At 53.9% G+C, this 22,545-nt stretch overlaps 8 protein-coding genes across 8 annotated transcripts; 6 read left to right on the plus strand and 2 right to left on the minus strand.

Moving 5' to 3' along the window:
• Positions 1 to 690: 690 nt before the first annotated feature.
• NCS54_00564500 (MFS domain-containing protein) lies at positions 691 to 2,472 on the plus strand (the record flags this gene model as incomplete). The annotated part of the gene is made up of 3 exons (XM_053151140.1): positions 691 to 869; positions 937 to 2,204; positions 2,258 to 2,472. The coding sequence occupies 3 exons, from the start codon at positions 691 to 693 to the stop codon at positions 2,470 to 2,472; spliced, it is 1,662 nt and encodes a 553-aa protein (XP_053007115.1).
• An 86-nt stretch (positions 2,473 to 2,558) lies between these two features.
• On the minus strand, positions 2,559 to 3,425 carry NCS54_00564600 (Hypothetical protein; the record flags this gene model as incomplete). Its single annotated transcript, XM_053151141.1, has 3 exons — positions 2,559 to 2,726; positions 2,776 to 2,883; positions 2,937 to 3,425. 3 exons carry the CDS (start codon positions 3,423 to 3,425, stop codon positions 2,559 to 2,561), a joined length of 765 nt encoding a protein of 254 aa, XP_053007116.1.
• A 754-nt stretch (positions 3,426 to 4,179) lies between these two features.
• On the plus strand, positions 4,180 to 6,545 carry NCS54_00564700 (FAD-binding-3 domain-containing protein; the record flags this gene model as incomplete). The annotated part of the gene is made up of 6 exons (XM_053151142.1): positions 4,180 to 4,338; positions 4,390 to 4,788; positions 4,843 to 5,098; positions 5,150 to 5,344; positions 5,394 to 5,496; positions 5,537 to 6,545. The coding sequence occupies 6 exons, from the start codon at positions 4,180 to 4,182 to the stop codon at positions 6,543 to 6,545; spliced, it is 2,121 nt and encodes a 706-aa protein (XP_053007117.1).
• Positions 6,546 to 6,956: 411 nt separating this feature from the next.
• On the plus strand, positions 6,957 to 7,502 carry NCS54_00564800 (Cupin-2 domain-containing protein; the record flags this gene model as incomplete). The annotated part of the gene is made up of 1 exon (XM_053151143.1): positions 6,957 to 7,502. One exon carries the CDS (start codon positions 6,957 to 6,959, stop codon positions 7,500 to 7,502), a length of 546 nt encoding a protein of 181 aa, XP_053007118.1.
• An 896-nt stretch (positions 7,503 to 8,398) lies between these two features.
• On the plus strand, positions 8,399 to 10,325 carry NCS54_00564900 (Hypothetical protein; the record flags this gene model as incomplete). The annotated part of the gene is made up of 3 exons (XM_053151144.1): positions 8,399 to 9,270; positions 9,323 to 9,719; positions 9,771 to 10,325. 3 exons carry the CDS (start codon positions 8,399 to 8,401, stop codon positions 10,323 to 10,325), a joined length of 1,824 nt encoding a protein of 607 aa, XP_053007119.1.
• A 765-nt stretch (positions 10,326 to 11,090) lies between these two features.
• On the minus strand, positions 11,091 to 13,067 carry NCS54_00565000 (LIM zinc-binding domain-containing protein; the record flags this gene model as incomplete). Its single annotated transcript, XM_053151145.1, has 4 exons — positions 11,091 to 11,428; positions 11,492 to 11,522; positions 11,585 to 12,431; positions 12,484 to 13,067. The coding sequence occupies 4 exons, from the start codon at positions 13,065 to 13,067 to the stop codon at positions 11,091 to 11,093; spliced, it is 1,800 nt and encodes a 599-aa protein (XP_053007120.1).
• A 2,893-nt stretch (positions 13,068 to 15,960) lies between these two features.
• NCS54_00565100 (Hypothetical protein) lies at positions 15,961 to 20,607 on the plus strand (the record flags this gene model as incomplete). The annotated part of the gene is made up of 4 exons (XM_053151146.1): positions 15,961 to 16,152; positions 16,209 to 16,518; positions 16,572 to 19,216; positions 19,270 to 20,607. The coding sequence occupies 4 exons, from the start codon at positions 15,961 to 15,963 to the stop codon at positions 20,605 to 20,607; spliced, it is 4,485 nt and encodes a 1,494-aa protein (XP_053007121.1).
• An 882-nt stretch (positions 20,608 to 21,489) lies between these two features.
• Positions 21,490 to 22,412, plus strand: NCS54_00565200 (Proteasome subunit beta; the record flags this gene model as incomplete). Its single annotated transcript, XM_053151147.1, has 2 exons — positions 21,490 to 21,618; positions 21,693 to 22,412. The coding sequence occupies 2 exons, from the start codon at positions 21,490 to 21,492 to the stop codon at positions 22,410 to 22,412; spliced, it is 849 nt and encodes a 282-aa protein (XP_053007122.1).
• Between the last annotated feature and the right edge of the window lie 133 nt (positions 22,413 to 22,545).

The raw sequence follows: 22,545 nt of genomic DNA on the forward strand, positions 1-22,545 counted from the left end.
CGCGCCCTTGAGTTGCGTACGTTGAGCAAGCCCTTCTCCCTGAAGTCTTTATCAGATTCAGTATCGTCTGAAACAGGACCGGCGCGTCTACTCAGGCCGTTCAGCCGTGCCAAGACTCGACTTGATGCTCGACAGGATAGGGTGCTTCTCTTGTCTGAGTACAGCTTTTCTCTGCCCCGGTCACGGCGTTGGCGACTTCAAGCCAACGCCATCCCACCTCACTAACACCAATCAAGATCCGCCATCACGGAGCCAAATACCTTATTGTCCGCGTCACCTGGGGGGCCAATTTCAGACATGGTCATGTCCATTCTGCGCCCTATCACGATGCTATTTTGAACGTTGATGCAGTAATCGTCTTTGCGCAGCATTGCTCTCAGGGGACGGCAGTTGAGATGCTCAGCCCAGGGGCGATTATCGTCACCATCAACATAACCATCACCACCTGCGCCTCGCAGTTCGTGCTATTCTCGATCAGAGACGCCACCCGCTAACCTCCGCAAGCACCCCCCTGCCATTTTCGGTGCCGGGGCCTTAGTGCTATTCACACCTTCTTGGCAACGCGGCTTCGAGATGCTGAGTTCCTGGGGCACGGTAAAACTCTTCTGCTTCTATTCCCATCAAGATGCATATTTGACCTCATCACTACCAGCCATCATGATCCATTAAACCTTATCGATGTAACGACCAATGTCTCCAATGGCTCCGACTCGTGACGACCGGGCCGTCGCTCTTGACGCCTCCGCCGACACCGGTGCCCGAGCAACTCGCCGACACGCGCTGGGAAACGTCCGCATACGCAACCAAGAGACAAATGCTCTGATTTTCATCCCCACCCCGTCTTCGGACCCGAAGGATCCCCTGAACTGGTACTGACATCCTGTTCTCTTCTCTGTCTGCGTCAGAGACATTCGATACTCATCAGTCCTCCCTTAGGTCGCCATGGCGGAAGTACTACACTGCTGGCCTGGTCTGTTTGGCCATGACGATGTCCAACTTCCTCGCCGCTGGACCTTCCATCGCCATCGTCCAAACTGCCCTGAGCTTCTTTCCTGACGCGGCCGTCAACGACACTCTAACAAGCTCCGCTATCCCCAAGATCGCCTACTTCTTCACTACCACTAGTCTCCTACTCGGTGTCGGATGCTTCTTCTGGGTCCCCATCGCGAACAAGTATGGCCGAAGAACCGTCTATCTTGCCAGCTACTCCGTCTACTTCGCCGTGGCCGTGGCCCTGATCTTTGTGAAGTCTTATGGGGGCTTTCTTGCTGGTCGGATACTCATGGGCTTTGGAGCCGGTGCTGCAGAAACGATTGCCCCTATTACGATTGCCGACATTTTCTTCCTGCACGAGCGGGGGGCAATCATGTCCTTCTACAACTGCGCCCTATCCGTCGGTGTCGCCTTGGGCATGGTCGTTTCAGGCCTCATCACTATCGATTACGAGTGGAGAACCATCTATCAAGTTGGCTGTGCTCTCGTGGGTTTCGTCTTGGTACTCATCTTCTTCTCCTTCCCAGAGACGGCCTACAACCGCCAGTACGATCAAAGCGACGGGTCAATTACTGGCGTCGAATTCGAAAAGAAAGACTGCTTCGGCTTGGATCCGACAAACGCAGGCAGGCCTGCGAGCGTATCCGAACAGAAGAAGCAAGGGGGGACAATACTTGGCATATCTCACAGATCATTGACCAATGAGTCTTTGCTAAAGATGTTCCTTCGACCCTTTGGCCTCATTATACTTCCCCCTGTGCTTTGGGCTGCCCTCATTCAGGCAGTCACCATTGGTTTTCTAGTTGCTGTCTCGTCCAATGTGGACACGGCGTTTGAAGGAACCTACGATTTTGACTCATACCAGGTCGGCCTCTGCTTCATAGCCGCCATCATCGGATCCCTGGTTGGTATCCCTGCTGGCGGTCACCTTGGAGATTTGGTGGCAGATTATTTTACCAAGAGAAATGGTGGTATTCGAGAGCCCGAGATGCGACTCCCTGTCATGGCGTTGTCCTTGGTTACCACACCGCTTTCTTTGACCCTGTATGGAGTTGGGATCCATCATCAACTTCACTGGATTGTCCCCACCATTGGTCTAGGCCTCCTAAACTTTTCTGTCACGCAAGCGTCGTGCGTATGCTTGGTCTATGTGATTGACGCCTACAGACCGGTTGCTGGTGAAGTCAGTCTTGCTGTGCTGGGCTTCAAAGGTGAGTCCCCCCTTTCCCCAATTTGAGGTTGGTTTGAAGCTAACCAGTCACAGCTCTATTCGGCTTCCTCCTGTCGTTTTATACCAACCCCTGGATCAACAACTCCGGATACCAAATCGCCTACGGCACGATGGCCGGAATCGCAGCCGCCATCCTCATCTTGTGGGTACCTTTGTATATATGGGGCAAAAGAATACGGTATGCAACTTGGGACTGGCCACTTGTGTCCTATATCCATTGGTATGGCGACCGTGAGGTGGGAGAATAGGCCGTTGAAGTTGTGCGAAAAGATGAATGCCAGGGGTAATCACGTCTAACATGGTATGCCTCGTATAATTCTAGCTAAATAGATATTCAAAGTGACATGCCAGCATCAAGCACCGCATTGACTCCCGTGACCGTCTTAGACTTGATAAAGCAGAGAACCTGCTGAGCAACATCATCAACCGTCACCAGACGCCCAAGTTTCGTCCGATCTGTCATCTCCTTTATCTTCTCTTCAGAAAAGCTAAGGCCCCAATCCTAGGCCAATTAGCACAGAATCAATTCGCCGCGGGAAATTGTGCCTTACCGTTAGCATGAGTCCAGGCGACACGCTATTCACCCGAATCCTCGGGCTCGCGGCCAGTGCCAGACCCTTGGCGAGGTGAATTTGCGCTGCCTTAGTCACGGCGTATGCCTGGCCACGTCAGCCTCATGTCTTTGCGCTATTGGGTTGAGATTTGAACTCACCAGAGAGCTTCCGCTCACTTTCACGCCAGCGAAAGATGCCGTGGTAATGAAGACGCCTTCTGTCTTGTCCAGATGCTCTTTCGCAGCATGCATGAGGAACAGGTGAGACTTGACGTTCATGTTGAAGCATCGGTCCCAGTCCTCTTCGTTGACATTATCATCCAAGTTAGTTATATCCCTGATCTTGGTCCAGCCTCCATTGGAGAAAACGGCATCCAATCGTCCCATTGCGCTCACGACCTCATCCACCAGTTTTACCAAGTCCGCCCGGACTCCCAGGTCAGCACGGAAAGACAAGAAGTTGTTCTCGTCATGAGGTAACGGCGAGAGGGCGTGTAGCTCTTGCACGAAGCTGGCGGCGCGGGTGGAATCAGAGTGATAATTGACGGCGACACGCATGCCATCCTTGGCCAGGAGGCGAGCTGTAGCGGCGCCGAGACCGGCGGTGCCGCCAGTAATGAGCGCAACGGGCGAGGGAGGCGACGACATGATTTACGGATTCTAATGATATAGTATATGTCACTGAGATTCAGTTTCGCTGTGAAATTGATAAGTTTCCCCTCATCCTGTCTTGGCAGAGGTTGTGATGTCCTCCGCTGCCCGGGATCCGGCGGGGGCGGGCCCGGAGCGGGGAAGCGGGGATCTGGTTGGAGATCGGAGCCGGTGCCGGAGCACATTCGGCCGATAAGCACCAAGGTTATCCCGACCTCGGACAATTAGGCAACCAAACTTTTCCATATCTTTTCAAATACAATCATTGAGTCGCATATTCTTTTGGCCGTGGAGGTGGTTCCATCCACCAGTATGGCCAGGTGTGGTGTTTCCAATAGATTAGTTGCGTCTCATGGCGTCTGTAGCAGTCTGTATTGTTGAATGGCTTACCGCAACCCAATAAGAATGCCTTCCTACGCGAACTGCAGGGAAATGCATGCTGTAGCGAGGATGGCATGTTGCCTCGCAAGTCAAGATACACCAATTGCCTCGGGAGGCGTGAGAGTCGTCTGTGCAGCCAATATTCTCGGGTCCCGGTGCTCCGAAGTACAAGGTAATGTGGGAGCAGCGCATCAGGCATGTGTGCCAATTAGAAGAAATCGATGCACTGGATGTTTCCGTTATAATTATTCATAAATAAATGCCTCTCCTTCTTCTCGTTCACCCCCCTGGGCCGGCTGGGTATCAAGGTTCTGGTCTCTAGTTCCCTTTACATTCGCAAGTTAAAACACACACATACATCATTTGAATCATGACCACGCAGAATGGGATCCTGGATCACTTACTCTTCACCGAAGACAACTCAGCTCCAGCTTGTCACCGTGGTCCACTCAGGGTTGCCATAATAGGCGCAGGCATCGGTGGTCTCAGTGCTGCTATTGGACTCCGACGTCAAGGCCACCAAGTCGATGTGAGTAGTCCTTTCTCAATGAGTTGCCGAACGTGTATGAACCCGTATCAGCTTTACGAAAAATCAAGCTTCGCCGTCGAGCTGGGTGCCGGTATCCATCTCACCCCCAACGGGAATGGGATCCTACGGCGATGGGGCATCTTTGCCGAGGAGTTTGGTGGCACTCTCCTAAACCGCCGATTCGAGTTTCACTACAATGGCGAACTCATACTGGACGAGAACCTGGCGACGCCTAATCTTCGCTGGGAGCATCCTTGGCATCTAGTTCACAGGGTTGCGCTACATGAGCGATTGAAGAGGGCCGCGACTGGAGAAGATGGGCGAGGTTTGCCAGCTATCCTGCACACATCATCAGAAGTTGTCCATGTTTCACCAGAGAGGGGTAAAATCACCCTAGTAGATGGCACTATCATCGAGGCAGATGTCATAATAGGGGCGGATGGTGTTCATGTAAGTGTATTCCTGTGGTTGCCTGGTTTGACTCTATTTAATGTAAACCTCTAGTCCAGAAGTCGACGATTCATCTGTGACTCGATGCCCGGGGTCATCAGCTCAGGGAAGGGAGCATTCCGATTCCTAATCCCGAGATCGTTGGCAGACGAGGACCCAGAAACACAACCTCTTGTAGAGGCTCGAGACGCTGCGTACATGTGGTTCGCTAATGATAGACGAGTTGTTCTGTATCCTTGCAATTCGAATAAGACTCTTAACTTCGTCTGTATACACCCCGAAGAAGAGTCTCATTCAATGGCGGGTGATGGTCTGCGATTCCTTTGACGTATGTCAGGAGCGGGCGCTAACGTTGGCGTAGGTTGGGACAAGACTGGCTCACTCGAGCAGGTCCTCGAGGTGTTCAAGAGTTTCGATCCAGTTCTCCTTCGACTATTTCGGAAGATGGACCCCAAGGAACTCAAAGTGTGGCAATTGCTGGACATGGAGAAGCCCCCAGCCTGGGTGAATGAAAGGATGGCTTTGCTTGGAGATGCTGCCCACCCATTCACGCCTTGTATGTGGCCGGCATATTTATCGTCCTTATGTTACTAACCGCTGTCAAGATCAGGGACAAGGGGCAAACCAGGCCATAGAAGACGCAGCTACTATTATGGTCGTGTTGCCTTACGGCACTTGTCCAGCAGACGTGCCAGAACGCCTAAAGATGTACGAGAAGATCCGCTACGACAGAGCTCATAAGATACAGAGTGATTCCCGGAAAGCGGGCTCGGACTGGAAAGATGGAAAGCCCCAAGTCGACCGCAAGTGTACCATTCTCGAAGCGCGAGGTCATGTTGGCTTACAGGATGCAAGCTGCGATATTCGGGAGCTTTAACTTCGCCCACGACGCCTACCACCACGCGAACATCGTTTTCAAGCGGCATCTTTGGAAGAGTACGCCAGGTGCCAGGTGGAGAATGCCGGTTTCTTTCGGGCCGTCTTATGAGTTACGCAGCCACGACTCAAGTGACTCCCGGCAGACTTTCACAACCGCTGCCGTGAGGTTCAAGTCGTCACGGACGTATCTCGAGTCTCTACTCCCGACCGAGTCGTACACTTTTGTGGCCGATGACACACTCTGCGAAGTGAGCCTCGCCATTACCACCCGGAAGAATGTGCCGTGTCTAGGGGGCGCAGACTACAGCCGGTTTGGCCTTTACCTCCATGGCGTTCAGTACAAGAGGGACGACGGCTCAACCGTTCAAGGCAGCTTTGTGCCTGTACTTCTGGAGGATTCGGCTGACATGGTTATTTCTACAAGGGAGGAACAAGGTATGCCTGCCCTCTTCTGCGACATCGAGGTTACCTCAAGCCCGCAGACCTATCAGATGAAGGCATCGTGGAGGGGCGTGAATTTCACAGATTTGATCTTGGAGGATCTCGAGGAGGATCCTCGAGCTGCAGAAACCGCGGGAGATGATGTATCGGGCCGCGTTCTCCTATCACATCACCTGAGGCCGAAAATCGGGGTCCCTGAGGAGCCAGGTGAGACATGCGCCATCAAGGGGAGCATTGGGGATGCATCTTGCAGGGTGACCCAGAGATGGCGGATCAAGAAAGGGTCCGTCAAACTGCAGGGTCACAGCTGGGAATCACTTCCGACGCTTCATCATGTTGCAGCTAGCCTAGCGGATATGGCCATGTATGGCATTGTATCTGCCGAGGTGGTGAGTGGAACTGGTGTTCCTGACAAGAGGAAGTATAGCAGAATCTAGAAGACGTTGCATGTGTTGGGGTTCATATGAGCTGCGTTAGAGACGCATCTGCTGGGTCCATCGGGATGATTAAATGCAAGGACGGAACATATGCACAGTGAGCTGGCCATATACAGCCGTGTTACTGGACACGATATATGCTGTGATCTGAATCCAGGTGTCAAGTCCCACTGCCAAGGCCAAGTTGAGGCCGGGTTTCACAAGAACTGAGATATACGACCTATCGGAGGGATATCTGGAGGGAAGACGGAATGTAGATGACCGTATGGTGTTGATCGAAGAGGCGAGTGCCGAGAAGGTCTCATATGAAGATCCATCTCCCACATCAATACGAGTTGACTCAGTTCAACTCGACTCTTGCACTCCTCAACTTGGTCATCCTCACAGTTGACACTCAAATTAACATTCACCATGGCTGGCAACCAACTTCCCGTCCCAAACCGATTCATCACCGGCCACAACCAAGCTGGCAAGGTGATCTTCGAAACCTGCCTCCCCGATGCGCTCGTCAGAACCAACGTCGGGACTCACGACTTCTTCCTAGGCTATGTCACCAACGAGCACCCCGTCGATCTCCAGGACGACAAGGACATTGGCGTCTACGAGCAATACTTGGCCCAGCCTCCAGGACTCGCCGTCCCAGGAGGTACTGTCCTTCGATTCGTCGACTTCCCACCGGGCAAGTCGGCCATGCACCGGACGGTGAGCATCGACTACGGCATTGTGCTCGAGGGTGAGATGGAGCTGCTACTAGACTCGGGCGAGACCCGCCATATGAGACGCGGAGATGTTGCGATCCAGCGCGGGACGATTCACCAATGGATAAATCCTAGCGGCAACGAGTGGGCACGGATGGTGTTTATGCTCCAGGAGAGCAAGCCGTTGGTTGTGAAAGGGGTCACGTTGGAGGAGGAGCTCGGCGCGATGGAAGGCAAGCTACCGCCTTCGAAGAAATAGTGTCCGGGAAGAAGGATCGAAAGGAGAAGGAGGTTATAGAGAGCGGGAAATTGGTGTAATAAAAGTGTCAATGACAGACAGACGAGGTCTGAATGGAGGTGACGGTCCTAGAAATGGAAGGGTCCAGATCAAAGTCCCTGTCAACCTGATAAGCCGGACCTGGCGCGTGCCCTGTGGGTGCCTATTTCCATAGGATGGATCAGTCCTAACAAACGTGGCTGATCCGCCAGCCGCGTCTAGTTAGGCGCTCCCCCACTGGCCCTGTAGTAGCAGGTACTGACGCCCCCAGTTCGCCCGAGCTTGGTGATGCAAGGGTCGCGTGGGCGAACTGGACTGATCTCTACTGGGCTGTCCCGGCCAGGACCGCCTCTCCTCCTCCTCCACTGAACTTGCCCCTCAGGCAGGGACTGACTCCATGGATGCCAGGATTTGACTCGACCCGACGATTCTGTTCTTCTTGTCATCGACTACGGCTTGACTCTGCATCTCATTTTGGTCATCTTTTCCTTCTCCTTTCCTCCTCTGGCCGCCGTTTCATCCAGGTACGTACGCGCGAACCCCCAAGGTTTCAGCCCCAATCTTGATACCTACGTCCGCCTGTTATTATGCACCATGCGAGATCGGGCTCGGCCAACCATTTGCTAATCGCACATTCAGTCTCAGGTCAAATCATCCTCTCCTGCATCTCGCAACCTTGTTCAGCCTCAAACTTTTTCTTCCATCGCAAGCTTTCTCTGAAACCTATAACAATACGATTCCCTCGAGCCCCCGACCGACGAGTCAAGGCTCCCACCTCGATCGATACATACACATGTCGCGCTAGAGAGGAGGGCTTCACATCCCGCCTCAGCTTTCTCCCCATCCTCCATCGCTGAGCCCGGCCCGGATGTGCTACCATGGCTAGCCCCTCGGGTGCTTCTGGCTATTTGGCGACTGAAACTGCCAGAGACTACGACGCCCTCGTGTCGAGCGACTCTGAGAGCTCAGGCTCCTCCTTCGACAGTGATAACATTGGATCAGACCAGTCCGAGGGCTGCCCGTGGCGAACTTCTCGCTTCTACGACCAGGAGTGCTCGCGCTACTTCGACTGCCCATCTCACACCGTCGAACGAAGCCTATCAGATACCGGATCGGTGCACCAGGAGTCTATCAACAGCCCCGACGACTCCGAACCACCGCACCCCGCTGACGATCGCGACCAACAAAACGAACACGCCTCTCGTTTCTCGGACGCGGAACTTGCGCAAATCGGCATCACCAGAAACGCTGCGCAACCCGTACCCACGGCTGAGGCTTACGCGGACATGGAGGCCACTTCCACGGAAAGGGACGCTGGCACAAGCGCAGGAGGCGACCCAGATTCAACAACTTCTGACGCACAAGGGGCTGCTTTGACGACAACGCAGAGGCCAACACCCGTGGAGGAGCCTGGGAGCAGTTCTCGAGACAGAGTGCCCGCGCAACCTGCAACCCTAGATATTCCCCAGGACGATGCCGAGGACCAGCCCAGTCCAACACACCGACCATCCGGCTCCTCACGCAATTCCGAGTTTCGACGTACTTGGGCAGGCCCATCCCGCGAGAGAATGGATGCTCCTCTGCCCTCTGTCAGGCCATTGGAAGATGCTCTGCCGCCACTCCCTCGATCCTCTCGGCCGTCGATATCTTCAGATCCTCCCCGACCCAGGTGGCAGCCCGATAATGAAGTCACGTACTGCCCCATATGTCGCACACAGTTTAGCTTTTTCGTACGCAAACACCATTGCAGGTAGGCTCATATGTCCCGAGATGTCTTGGGGATCTGAAACTCATGATATTAGAAAATGTGGAAGAGTTGTCTGCAACTCGTGTTCCCCACACAGAATCATCATTCCATACCAGTACATCGTCAGACCACCTGGCTCAGACACGACCATGCACCAATCGCTACTAATCGATGGTCTCGGGGCTGGATATTTCGATGTCAACGACATGTCAGGGGGTGAACGGGTGAGGCTTTGCAATCCATGCGTTCCAGACCCCAATACTGCACCGCCGCAGAGTCCGAGCCCTCAAGCAACCCTGTCGCCGCGATCCGCTCACCAGAGATCGCGGAGCAGCATCGGCAGCGCCTATGGGACACTGCCGCCGTCCAATAGGCACGGTGCAGTCTTTGCTCCAGGCGCCAGTGGTGATCCTTATCGATACCTCTCCCCCAGGATGAGAAGTGTCACCATGGTTTGTGGTCCTTGTTTACGTCTCCGAGTCCACACTTGCTAACAACTTCAGGTTCCTCCTTCGTCTGGCTCATCATCTCCTGGTCCGTCTTATCGACAACGTAGTGGAACACATCAGACCCCTGTTGAACGTCTCCTATCGGGCGTTCAGTCCTCGTCACCTTCTTCATATCCAAATCGATATAGCTCACTTGGGGAGTCATCCTCGAGACAGAGGGCACTGCCACCAACACCTCAGATCGCGGAAGAGGACGAGTGTCCTATTTGCCATCGCGAGCTGCCCTCACAGAGTCTCCCCAACTTTGAAGCTCTTCGAGAATCACACATTACGTCGTGCATCCAGAACCATAGCACATATGGCACACCCCGTGGGGAGGGCGGAGCGCCGCCTGCTCCACGACGGACGGGCATGTATACTTACCTGGCAACAGAGAAAGACTGTATCGACGACGCCGAGTGTACCATCTGCCTGGAAGAGTTTACAGTTGGAGTTCCCATGGCGCGATTAGAATGTTTATGTCGATTTCACCGGGCCTGCATCTCGTCATGGTTCGTCAAGCACCCCGGGCGTTGTCCAGTACACCAGCATGATGGGTTTGGTTATTAAGCAAGCCTTCGTTCGCTTGGTCAAGAGTTACGGTTTACGGTTGAAGATGGGGGGTTGATTGCATATCAGACGGCGTCAAGGTTGATATTTTGTCTGGCGGTCAGCGTGTTATTTTTACTACTACTATTACTAGACACGAGCAAGCATTTCTGGGCACTCGGCACTTTCTTTTATCCTGGGTTTGGATACCTTGTTTCCAAGAATAGCGTTCGAACGGGGTTCTATACGATGGGTGGGTGGTGGATTCAAATCTATATCCACGGTGTAGCAGCAGTCGAATGTTGAACGACTCCTCTCTTGCTTTTCCATCATAAATTTCCCTGTTTAGATGCCGCGCGTAGTTGCATTCCGGTGCAATAACGGAGAGCCCCCCTTGTCTATATCAGACCCCCTGGTCTTGTCATGGCCCCGGTCCCACGGTACGAGGCTTGCGACAGGGCGTTTGTCATAGACGTCATTCGATCGGCACTGCAAGTCAGACTTGGGCAGTACGAGGTTGCATGAGTTTGGGGTGGCTTACCAATTGCTGCTGAATTTGGTGTTGACTCTCACAGCCTGTTGATTGATCATGGCAAGGTTGACAATATGGCCAGACGGTGATCCCGAGAACAACATTTTGCTCACAAGGACATATTTGGTAGACCATCTGTCTTTGCTACTATGATTGTTTATTAGTAATTAAGAAAAACCAAGAAGGTTTACAACAGAGGAGAAGTAATCAACTCATGCCAACATTCAAAACAGCTTCTTGGCATGTGTAGCCTCCTAAACTGCCGGTAGCAGCATGGCCTTCCTCCGAGCTTTCTTCGCTGTCATCGCCTCATGACAAGTCATGCAAGCTCTGCCCCGGGTGCTTCTGGCGTACTTCAGATCTCTGATTCGCTGCTTGCAGACGAAACATACGAAGCATGAGGGGCAGACAGCAGTGCCAGACCCAAGGATAACGGCCAGGTCCTTGATCTTGCTACCACAATCCGCACAATACTGCGAACAGTCATTGCAGGTAATAGTCCCATCTTCCTGGATCATGAGTTTGCCGTCTTGTTCCATGATGCAGCCGCACATACTACAGCGGAAGCAAGCTTCATGCCAATGAAAGTCCCCTTGAGTCCATCGTTAGAAGCTATTAAAACAAACAAGAGAGTCAGCGTGAACAGAAAACTTACCCAGCCTAAATGCTTCAGTCTTCTCAAGCGGCTGTGTTTGCAGTTTGTCAGCAATTCTGGGAAACGGCACAGGTGGGTTTGCTAGCAACTAACCCCTTGACAGCCAGTGCATTGGCATAATTCGTCATCATGGTCCTTAACACCACTTCCTAGCTTGTAATCTCTTATCTTGTCGCGTTCGTCCAGCCTGTCCGAGTTGGATAAGGGAGTGTGTGCCCTTTCAGAGGTTTCCTCATCCTCCATCTCAAAACTGGCTTCACTCATCCAATCCCTTTGTTCTTCTTCTTCTTCTTTGGAGAGCATGTTCCATGTCAATCTCACATCTTCGGGCCCGAGGTTCGGCAGGGTGGGTGTTTCGGAGCTCGGCTGTGAGTTGAATGTACTTTGTTCATCAAAGTCCTCGGGTGGCCACGTCAAGCCCTCGTTCTGAGCTTCAACTTGATAGTGTTCCCCATTCGCGAGTTCCATGGTCGTCAGAGGCATGGCGATGACTGACAGGATAGATACATCTGCCAAGCTGAAGCCTGAGAAAACAGACCAGGTATGGGACCGTTCTGCGGAGCTGATGAATGAGCAGTCGCACGAGTTGCGCTGGTTTCGTTTATAAACCCATGACTGCTCGAGGATTCTCTCAAAGGGTAGTCTCAGCACCTTGGACTGATGTCCTTTTTCAGAGGCGTGGTTCTGGTTGCCGCTCCCAATACTTTCTCTGGTGCGTCCTCTGATGCTCCCCCTGATTGTTTCGGTGTCGTCTTCATCGTTGTCTCTTGCCCAGATTGTCGATCGGTCATCTTCTTGCCGCTTGGTGAAGGTGCTCTGAGCATCAAAGGCGTCTTGCGATTCATTCATCATATGCCTCAGTGTTTTGTTCTCTTGCATAACACCTTCGATCAATGCCTCGAGGCGTTTTTGAGACTGCCACGCCTCAAACTGAGTCTCGCTGTCGCCAGCTATTAGTCTCGTCCGTTTCCATAGTTTACGCTAGCAAATACCATTGCAGAATATTGAGCATCAAGGTTAAGGATGTCTTGTATCTTTGAACCTTGGCCATGTGTTCCTTGATTTCTTTGGCGTACTTGGGCCATACTATGACTGTTTTCACCCGCGCAATACTGTCCAGAGTGAGGAGAAGAGTCTCAAAGTCAGAGAATGCCATCATAGCATCACTTAGGGTCACTCTCAAGTCATCAACCTGGATCATGGCCGTTCGCGTGGGATTGAGGGAGGCGAGGTTGTTCAGATATCGTTTTAGGGAGCACAGGGCCAACTGGGCATGTTTGACTTCGTTCTTGGCATCGCTAACGGTCGTCGGGGAGTTTTTGACAGAAGAGATGAAGTCGAGGAGACTATAGATCTTGCCTGCAGCTATGATAAGACCTGCTACGGATGAAGCAGCGCTGAAGGGTTCCATTGAAGCCGGAAGACGATGGGAGTAGAAGCTGCAAAGAAGACGTCCATTCCGCAAAGAGGAAGCTCGCGGTATCAAATAAGGGAACCAGGGCTCGCATTCAGCCCAGGAGCTGTGGAAGCACCAAACGCCCAGTTTCGCTGCATCCTCCCTTGTCGAAACTGCCATACATCGTTTCTTGGAGGCTAAGAGGCGAGATGCAGCCAACGATTGGAGCACGGAGGCTTTTGGCGGCCGAAGCTCTCCTGGTTGGGTGACAGATCATGTTTGTGTGAGGTGAGTTATCACCAGCGCCTTTGAAAGGAAAGCAAAGGACGTGTCACGGGATGGGCGGCTCACAAGCTGCGACGGGAAAGAACCATTGACATATCATCTCCGAAGCCACAGTTCGTTTGGCTAGCGTTTCGATATTTGGTGGAAAGGCGACTATGAGGTCGAATCAAGTCATGTTGCAACTCAGACGAAATAAGTTCACCTGAACTCTTTGTTGTACATTTACCTCTAGAGCAGGGTTCGACAGGATCCTTTCAGGTCAAACAATCGTCATGATGGAGCACACGTCGTCTCTTTTAGCTCTCTCGAGCCGACTCTATTCGCCGCTTAACAGATTGGGCAATGGTCCGTCAACTTGGAAATGAAGATCCTTATCTGGTCTGTGAGGAGGCGCTAAAGTTGGCGGGCAGTGTTGGAACATTATAGCGATTGGACCAAGACACACAAAAACAAGGCAAAAGCAAACAAGATCAGGGAACACTGCGATATTTTTTGTCAATTATCAGCTGGTGGACGGATATAGAGTCCGTTTTCCCCTTGGCTGTATGTCCGTGCAGGGGTCTCGAGAGGGGATTCAAAGAAAGAAGGTTTAATAATGCCGGAAGTTCAGGTCGACGAGAGTGGCTGTGCATCTGCGGGTGGAGGAGAATGGGGATGGAGGTCGGAAATGGAGGCCGGAGGGCCGTGCGAAGCGCTGAGGCTCTTTTGCAGGGATGCACTGTATACTTATTCAGTAGAACACTTGACGAGAGAACATCACAGTGTGCGACAGTCGCAACAGGCGAGATTGCAATGCAAGGGATTCACGGCATCTTGGTTCACCTTTGACACAGATGGATTGACCGACGGTCCAACAGCAGGCGAGCCATTAAGAACAGGTCAGTGCAGCTAATAGCTCCCGAGGGCAGCCCATGGATGGCATGGCAAGGCGAGCCATGGCGGGCGGCCTCATTGCAGCAGTTAGACGCCGTGCCACAGCAACGCCCCCCTGGACAAGATGAATCAATCACGGGCAGTGACATTTGACGGCGTCACCCTGAGTCTGGAGTGGTGTCTGGAACCGTTTCAGCTCGCATCTCTCTGCTGGAAGCCATCGCGACGGAATGGAGGTAGACACCAGCACAGCACGGTGCGCAGCCATGTTTGCGACAGCAAAGCAGCTGAAAAGCAAACAGGAAAGGTCCCGAAAAACAAAGGCATCAGGAACAGGGATTGATTCCCAGGGACCCAGCCGCCGGCGCGCACACTAAGACGTCTCTGCTCGCCTGGCGCCAGATCTTGGATGGGATGTCACCCTAGGGTCCACCAAACCAAGCCCATTTACCAGCAGAGAGTGGACGCTGGAGAGGCCAGTTCGAGTCTCCCCGGACCATCAATTACGTAGGTGCTGCTCAGCGCCGCAGGGGACAGGCCAGAGCCTTGGGCAGCTGAGCGATTGGCCAGGTTGGGAGACGGAGGACAGGGAGCTTACGAAGGGTGGGAATGGGTTTCTTGGGATGGGGTGATAAGGTGACTCTGCATGTTGCATGTTTCTCCCCCTCCTCCTTCTGGATATAGGGAAATAGCCCGAATTTACTGGTGGGCTCATCCACGCAATAGCTCGGGGGCCAAGCGACGCTTGCTCCAGCTCCGGCTCCAGCTCTCTTGGGGTTGTCGGCTCCTCCAGCTGCCAACAGCGTCCGTCGGTCAGTAAGAAAAGAAACAACGACGACTTTTGCCGTGGGGTGGAGATGGATGTTGTCTTTCTGTGACACGGATAGCTGCACGAACACGTACAGAGAATTGCGAATGCTGCGAGATGTCCCCTTGACGCTTCTATGCCGAATACTATCATTATCGGCATCATCATATTCATGCTTCTCCCTCAATGACTCTGATGTTATGCCAGGCGTCGCAATCACCACAGCAGAAAACTCAGGCGCCAGACTCAATTATTTCACAGACGGGCAGCGTTGACCCACTCGCCCACCTGCCGCCGCGCGCGCCCTCGGCCCGCCATCACCACCACTCCACCCACTGCATCATCACTGGTGTCATCCGCTGTCTGGGACTGATGATAGCTGGAGAACTCTCCGTTGCTCCAATTTCCCCCCCAGCCACAAACCAGCTCGGCTTGCGGGACCCGGGGGTACACCAGCTGACGCCTGCAGTAGCCTGTCCGCCAAGGTACCTGCGCCGTACTGCGACTCTCCCAGAGACACCCCAGCTCCCTGACGATCGGGAGGGACCTGGCACGGCCGAGCGAGCTGCACGAGCTTGGAAGAAGCCAACCTACCTGCTCTCTGCAGCTGCACCTTCAACCTGCACCAACCGACCTTGTGCCAGGATTTCCTCCACCTTTTGTCTCTCCCTCTCTCCGTCTCCGATAACCCAACCCTGCCTGCGCCAGGTTTCCTTTTGTCGTCCTGCATTCTTTCTCTTCTTCTCCTTCTCCTTCCCTTATTCTTCCCTTCGACCCCGTTTCAACTCATCTCCCGACAGACCAAGAGCTGCCTTTGGCTGCAGAGTCGACTCCCTCGTCTCAGCCAGCCCGCGACTTGACTTGACTTGGCTTGAATCGAGCCAAGGCTAGGACCTAATCCGAACCGCCCACCCCCGTCGTCACCTGGCACCACATCCCTCGAGAATCGGTCCCACGGTCGTCGTTTACAACCGACGCCCTGCCTCTGGATGCCTCGCGACGCTCATCACAGCTTCAATTGTCCCAATTGATCACACGACGATACACACACCATCTTCGAAGCACCGAGTAGAGAGATAGCTGTCGCGGCGACGCTGCAACGGCGTCATGTCAACCGCCAAGGAGGCCAACGAGCTGAAGCAGCAGGGAGCTGTTGAAGCCGCTGCCAACCCCGAAAACTCCGTTACCGCCGCCGATGCCCAGAAGGAAATCGTTGAGGCGTCCCGAAATGCCGGTGTCGCTGCCTTTACCTTTGATCCCGATGCGAGCCCTGAGCAGAAGAAAGCTCAGGCCCAAGCTGTACGCCTCTCATTCTCATGGCCCCGCGACCACGACTAACCAAGCTTGTACCGCAGGCTATCCCACCCGAACTGCAGCATAGCAGACGGCCAAAGGGCGCCGCCATCATCACCGATGTTGACGATGGCACCGGCCCTGACGAGGACCTCCCAGAGCCCAGCAAGGATGGTGTCTTGGATGTCGCACGAGACGAGCAGGGAAAGCCTCTCGCTGATGGTGTTGACCCCGCCTCTGAAGAGGCTCCCTACTCGCGCACAGGTTGGGCTCCGCGACTTGGATGGCCAAGCGACGAGCTTCTAGAGCAGGAAAGCTTGCTCGATCATGGAACCTGGGTAGAGGGAAAGCTCCCAGATACTCTCTACGGCGGTAGGTTCTCCATAACTTACATATTCTAAAGCGCAGCGGACTAACATGCACAGACTGGTATCACAACACTGGACTTGTAATCTTTGCTTGTATCAGCTCCTGGCTTGTCGCTGTCTTTGGCGGCGGTCTTGCTTGGGTTATTATCATCATGGCCATTTGCTCCACCTATTATCGGACCTCCCTGCGACGAGTGCGACGCAACTTCCGCGACGACATCACTCGCGAGTTGGCGCTCAAGAAGCTCGATCACGATAACGAATCCCTCGAATGGATCAATTCATTCTTGGTCAAGTTCTGGCCCATCTACCAGCCCGTCCTCGCTCAGACCATTATCAACTCTGTCGACCAGGTTCTCAGTTCTGCCACTCCCGCCTTCCTGGATAGCTTGAAGCTCAGGACCTTTACTCTGGGTTCCAAGCCGCCGCGCATGGAGCATGTCAAGACTTACCCCAAGACCGAGGACGACATTGTCATGATGGACTGGAAGTTCAGCTTTACCCCCAACGATACCGACGATATGACTTCCCGCCAGCTGAAGAACAAGGTCAACCCCAAGATTGTGCTCGAGATCCGGATCGGCAAGGCCATGATTAGCAAGGGCCTCGACGTCATTGTTGAGGACATGGCTTTCTCCGGTATTATGCGCCTCAAGATCAAGCTTCAGATCCCGTTCCCCCACATTGACCGCGTGGAAATGTGCTTCCTCGAGCGACCCACCATTGATTACGTCTGTAAGCCGCTCGGTGGTGAGAACTTTGGTTTCGATATCAACTTCATTCCCGGCTTGGAGAGTTTCATTCTCGAGCAGATTCATGGTAACCTGGGCCCCATGATGTATGCGCCTAAGGTCTTTCCCATCGAAGTTGCCAAGATGTTGGCTGGCAACCCCGTTGATCAGGCTGTCGGTGTTGTTGCCGTGACCCTTCACGGTGCTCATGGCCTGAAGAACAGCGACAACTTTGGTGGAACCGTCGATCCCTACGCATCCATCAGCTTGAACAGACGCCAGGAGCTCGCCCGAACCAAGGTCGTGGAGGACAACTCCAACCCGAGATGGAACGAGACCCACTACATCATTATCACCTCTTTCAACGATTCTCTTGATATCCAGGTTTTCGACCATAACGATTTCCGCAAGTCCAAGGAGCTCGGTGTCGCCTCTTTCCCCCTTGAGAACATCGAGGAGCTCAATGTGTACGAAAACGAACGACTCGAGGTCATTGCTGACGGCAAGGCTCGTGGTGTGGTTTCTTGTGATCTCCGCTTCTTCCCTGTGCTCGAAACCATCAAGAACGCCGAGGGACAAGATGAGCCTCCACCCGAGTCTAACCAGGGTATTCTCCGTTTCACAGTGGAGCAGGCCAAGGATCTGGATGGCACCAAGAGTCTCGTGGGAATGCTCAACCCGTATGCAGTCATGTTCTTGAACGGTAAGGAGGTGCACCACACCAAGAAGCTGAAGCGCACCAACAACCCCATCTGGGACAACGGCTCGAAGGAAATTCTCATCACGGATCGCAAGAAGGCCAAGCTCGGTGTCACAATCAAGGATGATCGAGATCTTGCTGGAGACCAAGTGCTCGGCAAGTATCAGATCAAGCTCGACGAGATGCTGGAATGCATGGAACAAGGCAAGGAATGGTACAACCTACATGGCGCTCACACCGGCCGTGTCAAGATGATGGCACAGTGGAAGCCGGTGGCCATTTCTGGCGTGGCCAGCACTGGCGGCTATGTCACCCCCATTGGTGTGATGCGATTCCATTTCAAGAAGGCCACTGATCTCCGCAACTTCGAGGCCTTTGGCAAGTCGGACCCGTACACTCGAGTTTTGCTCTCCGGTATTGAAAAGGCGCGAACCGTCACTTTCCGAAATGACCTCAACCCTGAGTGGGATGAGGTGCTCTATGTCCCCATTCATTCTGCTCGCGACAGACTCGCTCTGGAGGTGATGGACACGGAAAAGGTCGGCAAGGACCGAAGTCTGGGAATGATCGAAGTCTTTGCTGCCGACTATGTTGCGCAAGACGAAACTGGAGAGTACCTGGTTAACGATAAGAAGCAGCCCCGCGAAGACGGGCTGCGCCTTCATAATAAGGGCATTGCCAAGGGAACTCTGCACTACACAGTTGCATTCTACCCCTGTCTAAACGTCGCCGACCCTGAAGAGGAGGAAGAGGAAGAGAAGGAAAAGGAAGAGGCAGAGAAGGAGAAGCAGGAATCTGGAGAGGAAGGCGACCTCACTCAGCAAAGGTCAGCAGATGCCGGCAAGTTCAACGCAACCCTGGACAAGCCCAAGGAAAAGGACGCCGAGCCATCCACTCCCACAACCGTCGGACGTCCCTCCACCACACAAAGGCCTTCGGTGGACGAGCCCAAGGGCCCCGCCAAGATCCGACTCACCCCGGAACAACTGCTCAAGTACGAGAGTGGTCTGCTCATCTTCAGACTCATGGAGGCCGAGATGCCAGAGAGCCACGGTCTTCTCGAGGTCCTGGTGGACGACATGGCGTATCCTTCCTACGTGTCTTCTACTGCTCGCAGCAAGTCACACAAGTTTGAGGAGATTGGAGACTGCTTTATTCGCGAGCTGGACTTTTCACGCCTCACTCTCAGGGCTCGAAAGAAGGGTGATGACCAAGACGATCTCATGGCATCGCTTTCTGGCAACACTCTGGAAACCCTCAAGCAGTGTCTGGTATGTCATATCGTCAGCTATTTCTGTAACATCATAAGACTAACTTATTGTAGAACAACCCGACAACCCTCAAGCTCAAGGGCGAGGATGGCCGTCCTGCTAGTGTCAAGGTCAGCTTGAAGTACATCCCCGTCAAGATGCAGCTCGACCCAAGCGAGAGCATCAACAACATGGGCAAGCTCCGTGTGGATATTCTGGACGGCGCAGACCTGCCTTCGGCCGATCGCAATGGCAAGAGTGATCCTTACTGCAAGTTTGAGCTCAATGGCCAGGAGATCTACAAGACCAAGGTGCAGAAGAAGACGCTGAACCCTACTTGGAACGAGTTCTTCGAGGTCAGCGTCCCATCGAGGACCGCAGCCGACTTCAAGGTCTCGGTGTGGGATTACGACTTTGCAGACAAGCCCGACTTCTTGGGTGGTGCAGACATCAACCTGGAGTCTCTGGACCCCTTCAGGCCATCTGAGACTAGATATATCTTGGATGGCAAGTCGGGAACCGTCCGAATCCGACTCTTGTTCCGACCCGACTACGTGGTACGAACCCGACAAGGCACATCGACGTTTGGCGGAACATTCTCGAGTGCTCCTGGACGCATCATGACTGGCGTCGCCGGTGCGCCTATCAAGGGCGGCGTGGCAGTGGCTGGAGCCGTCGGTCATGGTGTTGGAAAGGGTGCCTCGTTCCTCCGTCGCGGTCTGTTCAATAAGAAGGAGAACGGCGATATTGAGGAGGAGACGGTGCCAGAGGTGGTAGAGCCCCCAACTGTGGCGTCCAACGGCAGTGCAGTGCCCAACGGTGGTCTTCGACGGCCGCCTGCCATTGTGGAGGAGGTTGACGCGCCTGCAATGGGACGGCCATCCACCAGCAATGGCCACTCCCATGGCCACTCCCGGTCAAAGAGCATTGGACAGTCGTCGGTCCACAGCACACTTCCTGGTGGCGCACAAGGGGGTACGGCGTCCTTCACTGTGGTGGGAGCGTCTGGATTCCCGCCCGCTTCGGATCTGTACATCATCATCTCGCAGATCAACCCTAAGGAGAAGACGGTGGGCAAGACCAAGCACTTCAAGTCATCGTCAGGCCAGTGGCAATTTGACGAGACGTTCAAGTTCCACTGCACACCGGACGCTCAGTTCAAGATTGAGGCCAAGGGACAGCACCTGTTTGGTAGCGATGACGACCTGGGCGAGCACATTTACTTTGTGGACGAGTCTGGTGCCTCGACGGCCAAGGATCTGTCTGTGGGCAGCGGAAGCGTGACGCTCAAGAGCAGCTTCCAGCCTGCGGAGCCAAGCCTGGCACCCGAGAGCCCTAAAACTCAGCTTCGACGAAGTTTCCTGAGCAAGCGAGAGGGACGGACCAGCAGGGAGGTGACGCCAAATCCCTAAGCTAAGGTGGTCTCGTCTTTGTCTCTGCTTGACACGCGTGATGTTTCTTTGAGTTCTTTTTTTTTTTGTGTGTTATGATGCGACTACTACAAATCTCGATATTGTTTTCCTGAATTGTGAAGGTTGGTGAGAGTTAATTCACCTAGAGAATGGAGGGTGTTCTCTTATGGATGGGGGGCGAAGAGGACAAGACGTCTTGACTGCAGAGACCAAAGTGGTAGCTTCATTTACTTGAGTTTGATATCCTCTGGAAGTTGGGTTCGGTTCATTGGCGCGGATTGGATTCAATAGGGTAATTAGGTAGGAGATTAGTAAGACGCCCGTGAAGGGGTGAATGAATGAATTGAAAAGCATTTAAACAAAGAGTGTTGCCATTATAGGAGTTTGAATTGCCAGGAACCGCCTATGGTAGAGACGGTATTGGTGATGTTTCTTGTTGGTAATACTGATGCCTAATATACAAGGCACCCACTAGGCCGCACAGCGGAGCGTCACCTCTGGCAGGTACGTACCCCACCACCCACCCACCTGTTACTGTGAGCAGGTGCTCTCAGTTGACGCGCGCAATGGGAGCTGCCTGAGCCTCAGCTTGACTGGACTGGAGCTTCTGCCAATCCACACTCAAGCACCAACCATCACCATCACCACCACCACCACCGCCATCACCTCCTCCACGACGACGATACCCCAATCTCGACCGCGAACAATAATCGACGGCCTCGATTAGATAATCTCGACTCTCGAATCTTGTCTCCTAGACACTCCCAAGAGCTCTCTACTCGGCAAGCGATCCTCATCGCCAGCCAGTTCCAGGGCATCAACATCGTCATCGACGAGCCGCCACGACCTTTGTAGACTTGCCGTCACTTCATCACAGCAAATATGGACTCTCTTGTCGCAAAATACAGCCGGCCGGCGTACCAGCAGAATGAGCCCTTTGAGGACCAGGACGAGCTGGTGAATCCCATGGCCGACCTCTCCATCAAGTTTGCCATGCCTCCCGTTGCTCAGGTTCGCCATTAACCCTCCTCTGAGAGCTCCAAAACCTCTCCCTAATCTAAAAAATTGCTAACTCAAATCTCCAGCCCTCATCATGGCTCCGAGCTGCCACCGATGACCGATCCAACCCCGACTGCCCCATCAAGATCGCCCACGGAACCACGACCCTGGCTTTCCGCTTCCAGGGCGGCATCATCGTCGCTACCGACTCGCGAGCCACGGCCGGCAACTGGATCGCCTCGCAGACTGTCAAGAAGGTGATTGAGATCAACAGCGTCCTCCTGGGCACCATGGCCGGTGGCGCCGCCGACTGCCAGTACTGGCTCGCCTGGCTGGGCATGCAGTGCCGCCTGCACGAGCTCCGACACAAGCGCCGCATCAGCGTGGCCGCCGCCAGCAAGATCCTCGCCAACCTCGTCTACAGCTACAAGGGCATGGGCCTCAGCATGGGCACCATGTGCGCCGGTGTCACCAAGGAGGAGGGACCCGCCCTCTACTACGTCGACAGCGACGGCACCCGCCTCGCCGGCAACCTCTTCTGTGTCGGTTCCGGTCAGACCTTTGCCTACGGTGTGCTCGACGCCGAGTACCGCTACGACCTGACGGATGAGGAGGCCCTCGAGCTCGGCAAGCGAAGTATCCTGGCCGCCACCCACCGAGACGCCTACTCTGGTGGCTTCATCAACCTGTACCACGTCAAGGAGGAGGGCTGGGTCAAGCACGGCTTCAACGACACCAACCCCATCTTCTGGAAGACCAAGCTGGAGAAGGGCGAGTTCACCAACGTGACGAGCGAGCTGGAATAGACGGGACATTAGAGGGACGTGGATGATAGAGGAGGGTTGGTTCTTGTACCGGTACAGCTGAGGGTATAAAGCTCCAGATGGGCCGCGTAATATGTACAACAAAGGCTTTCTGTTGTGAAAGGTTCATCTAGAT

The sequence above is a fragment of the Fusarium falciforme genome, chromosome 4 (genome assembly GCF_026873545.1).
Source record: "Fusarium falciforme chromosome 4, complete sequence".
Classification (NCBI taxonomy): Eukaryota; Fungi; Ascomycota; class Sordariomycetes; order Hypocreales; family Nectriaceae; genus Fusarium; species Fusarium falciforme.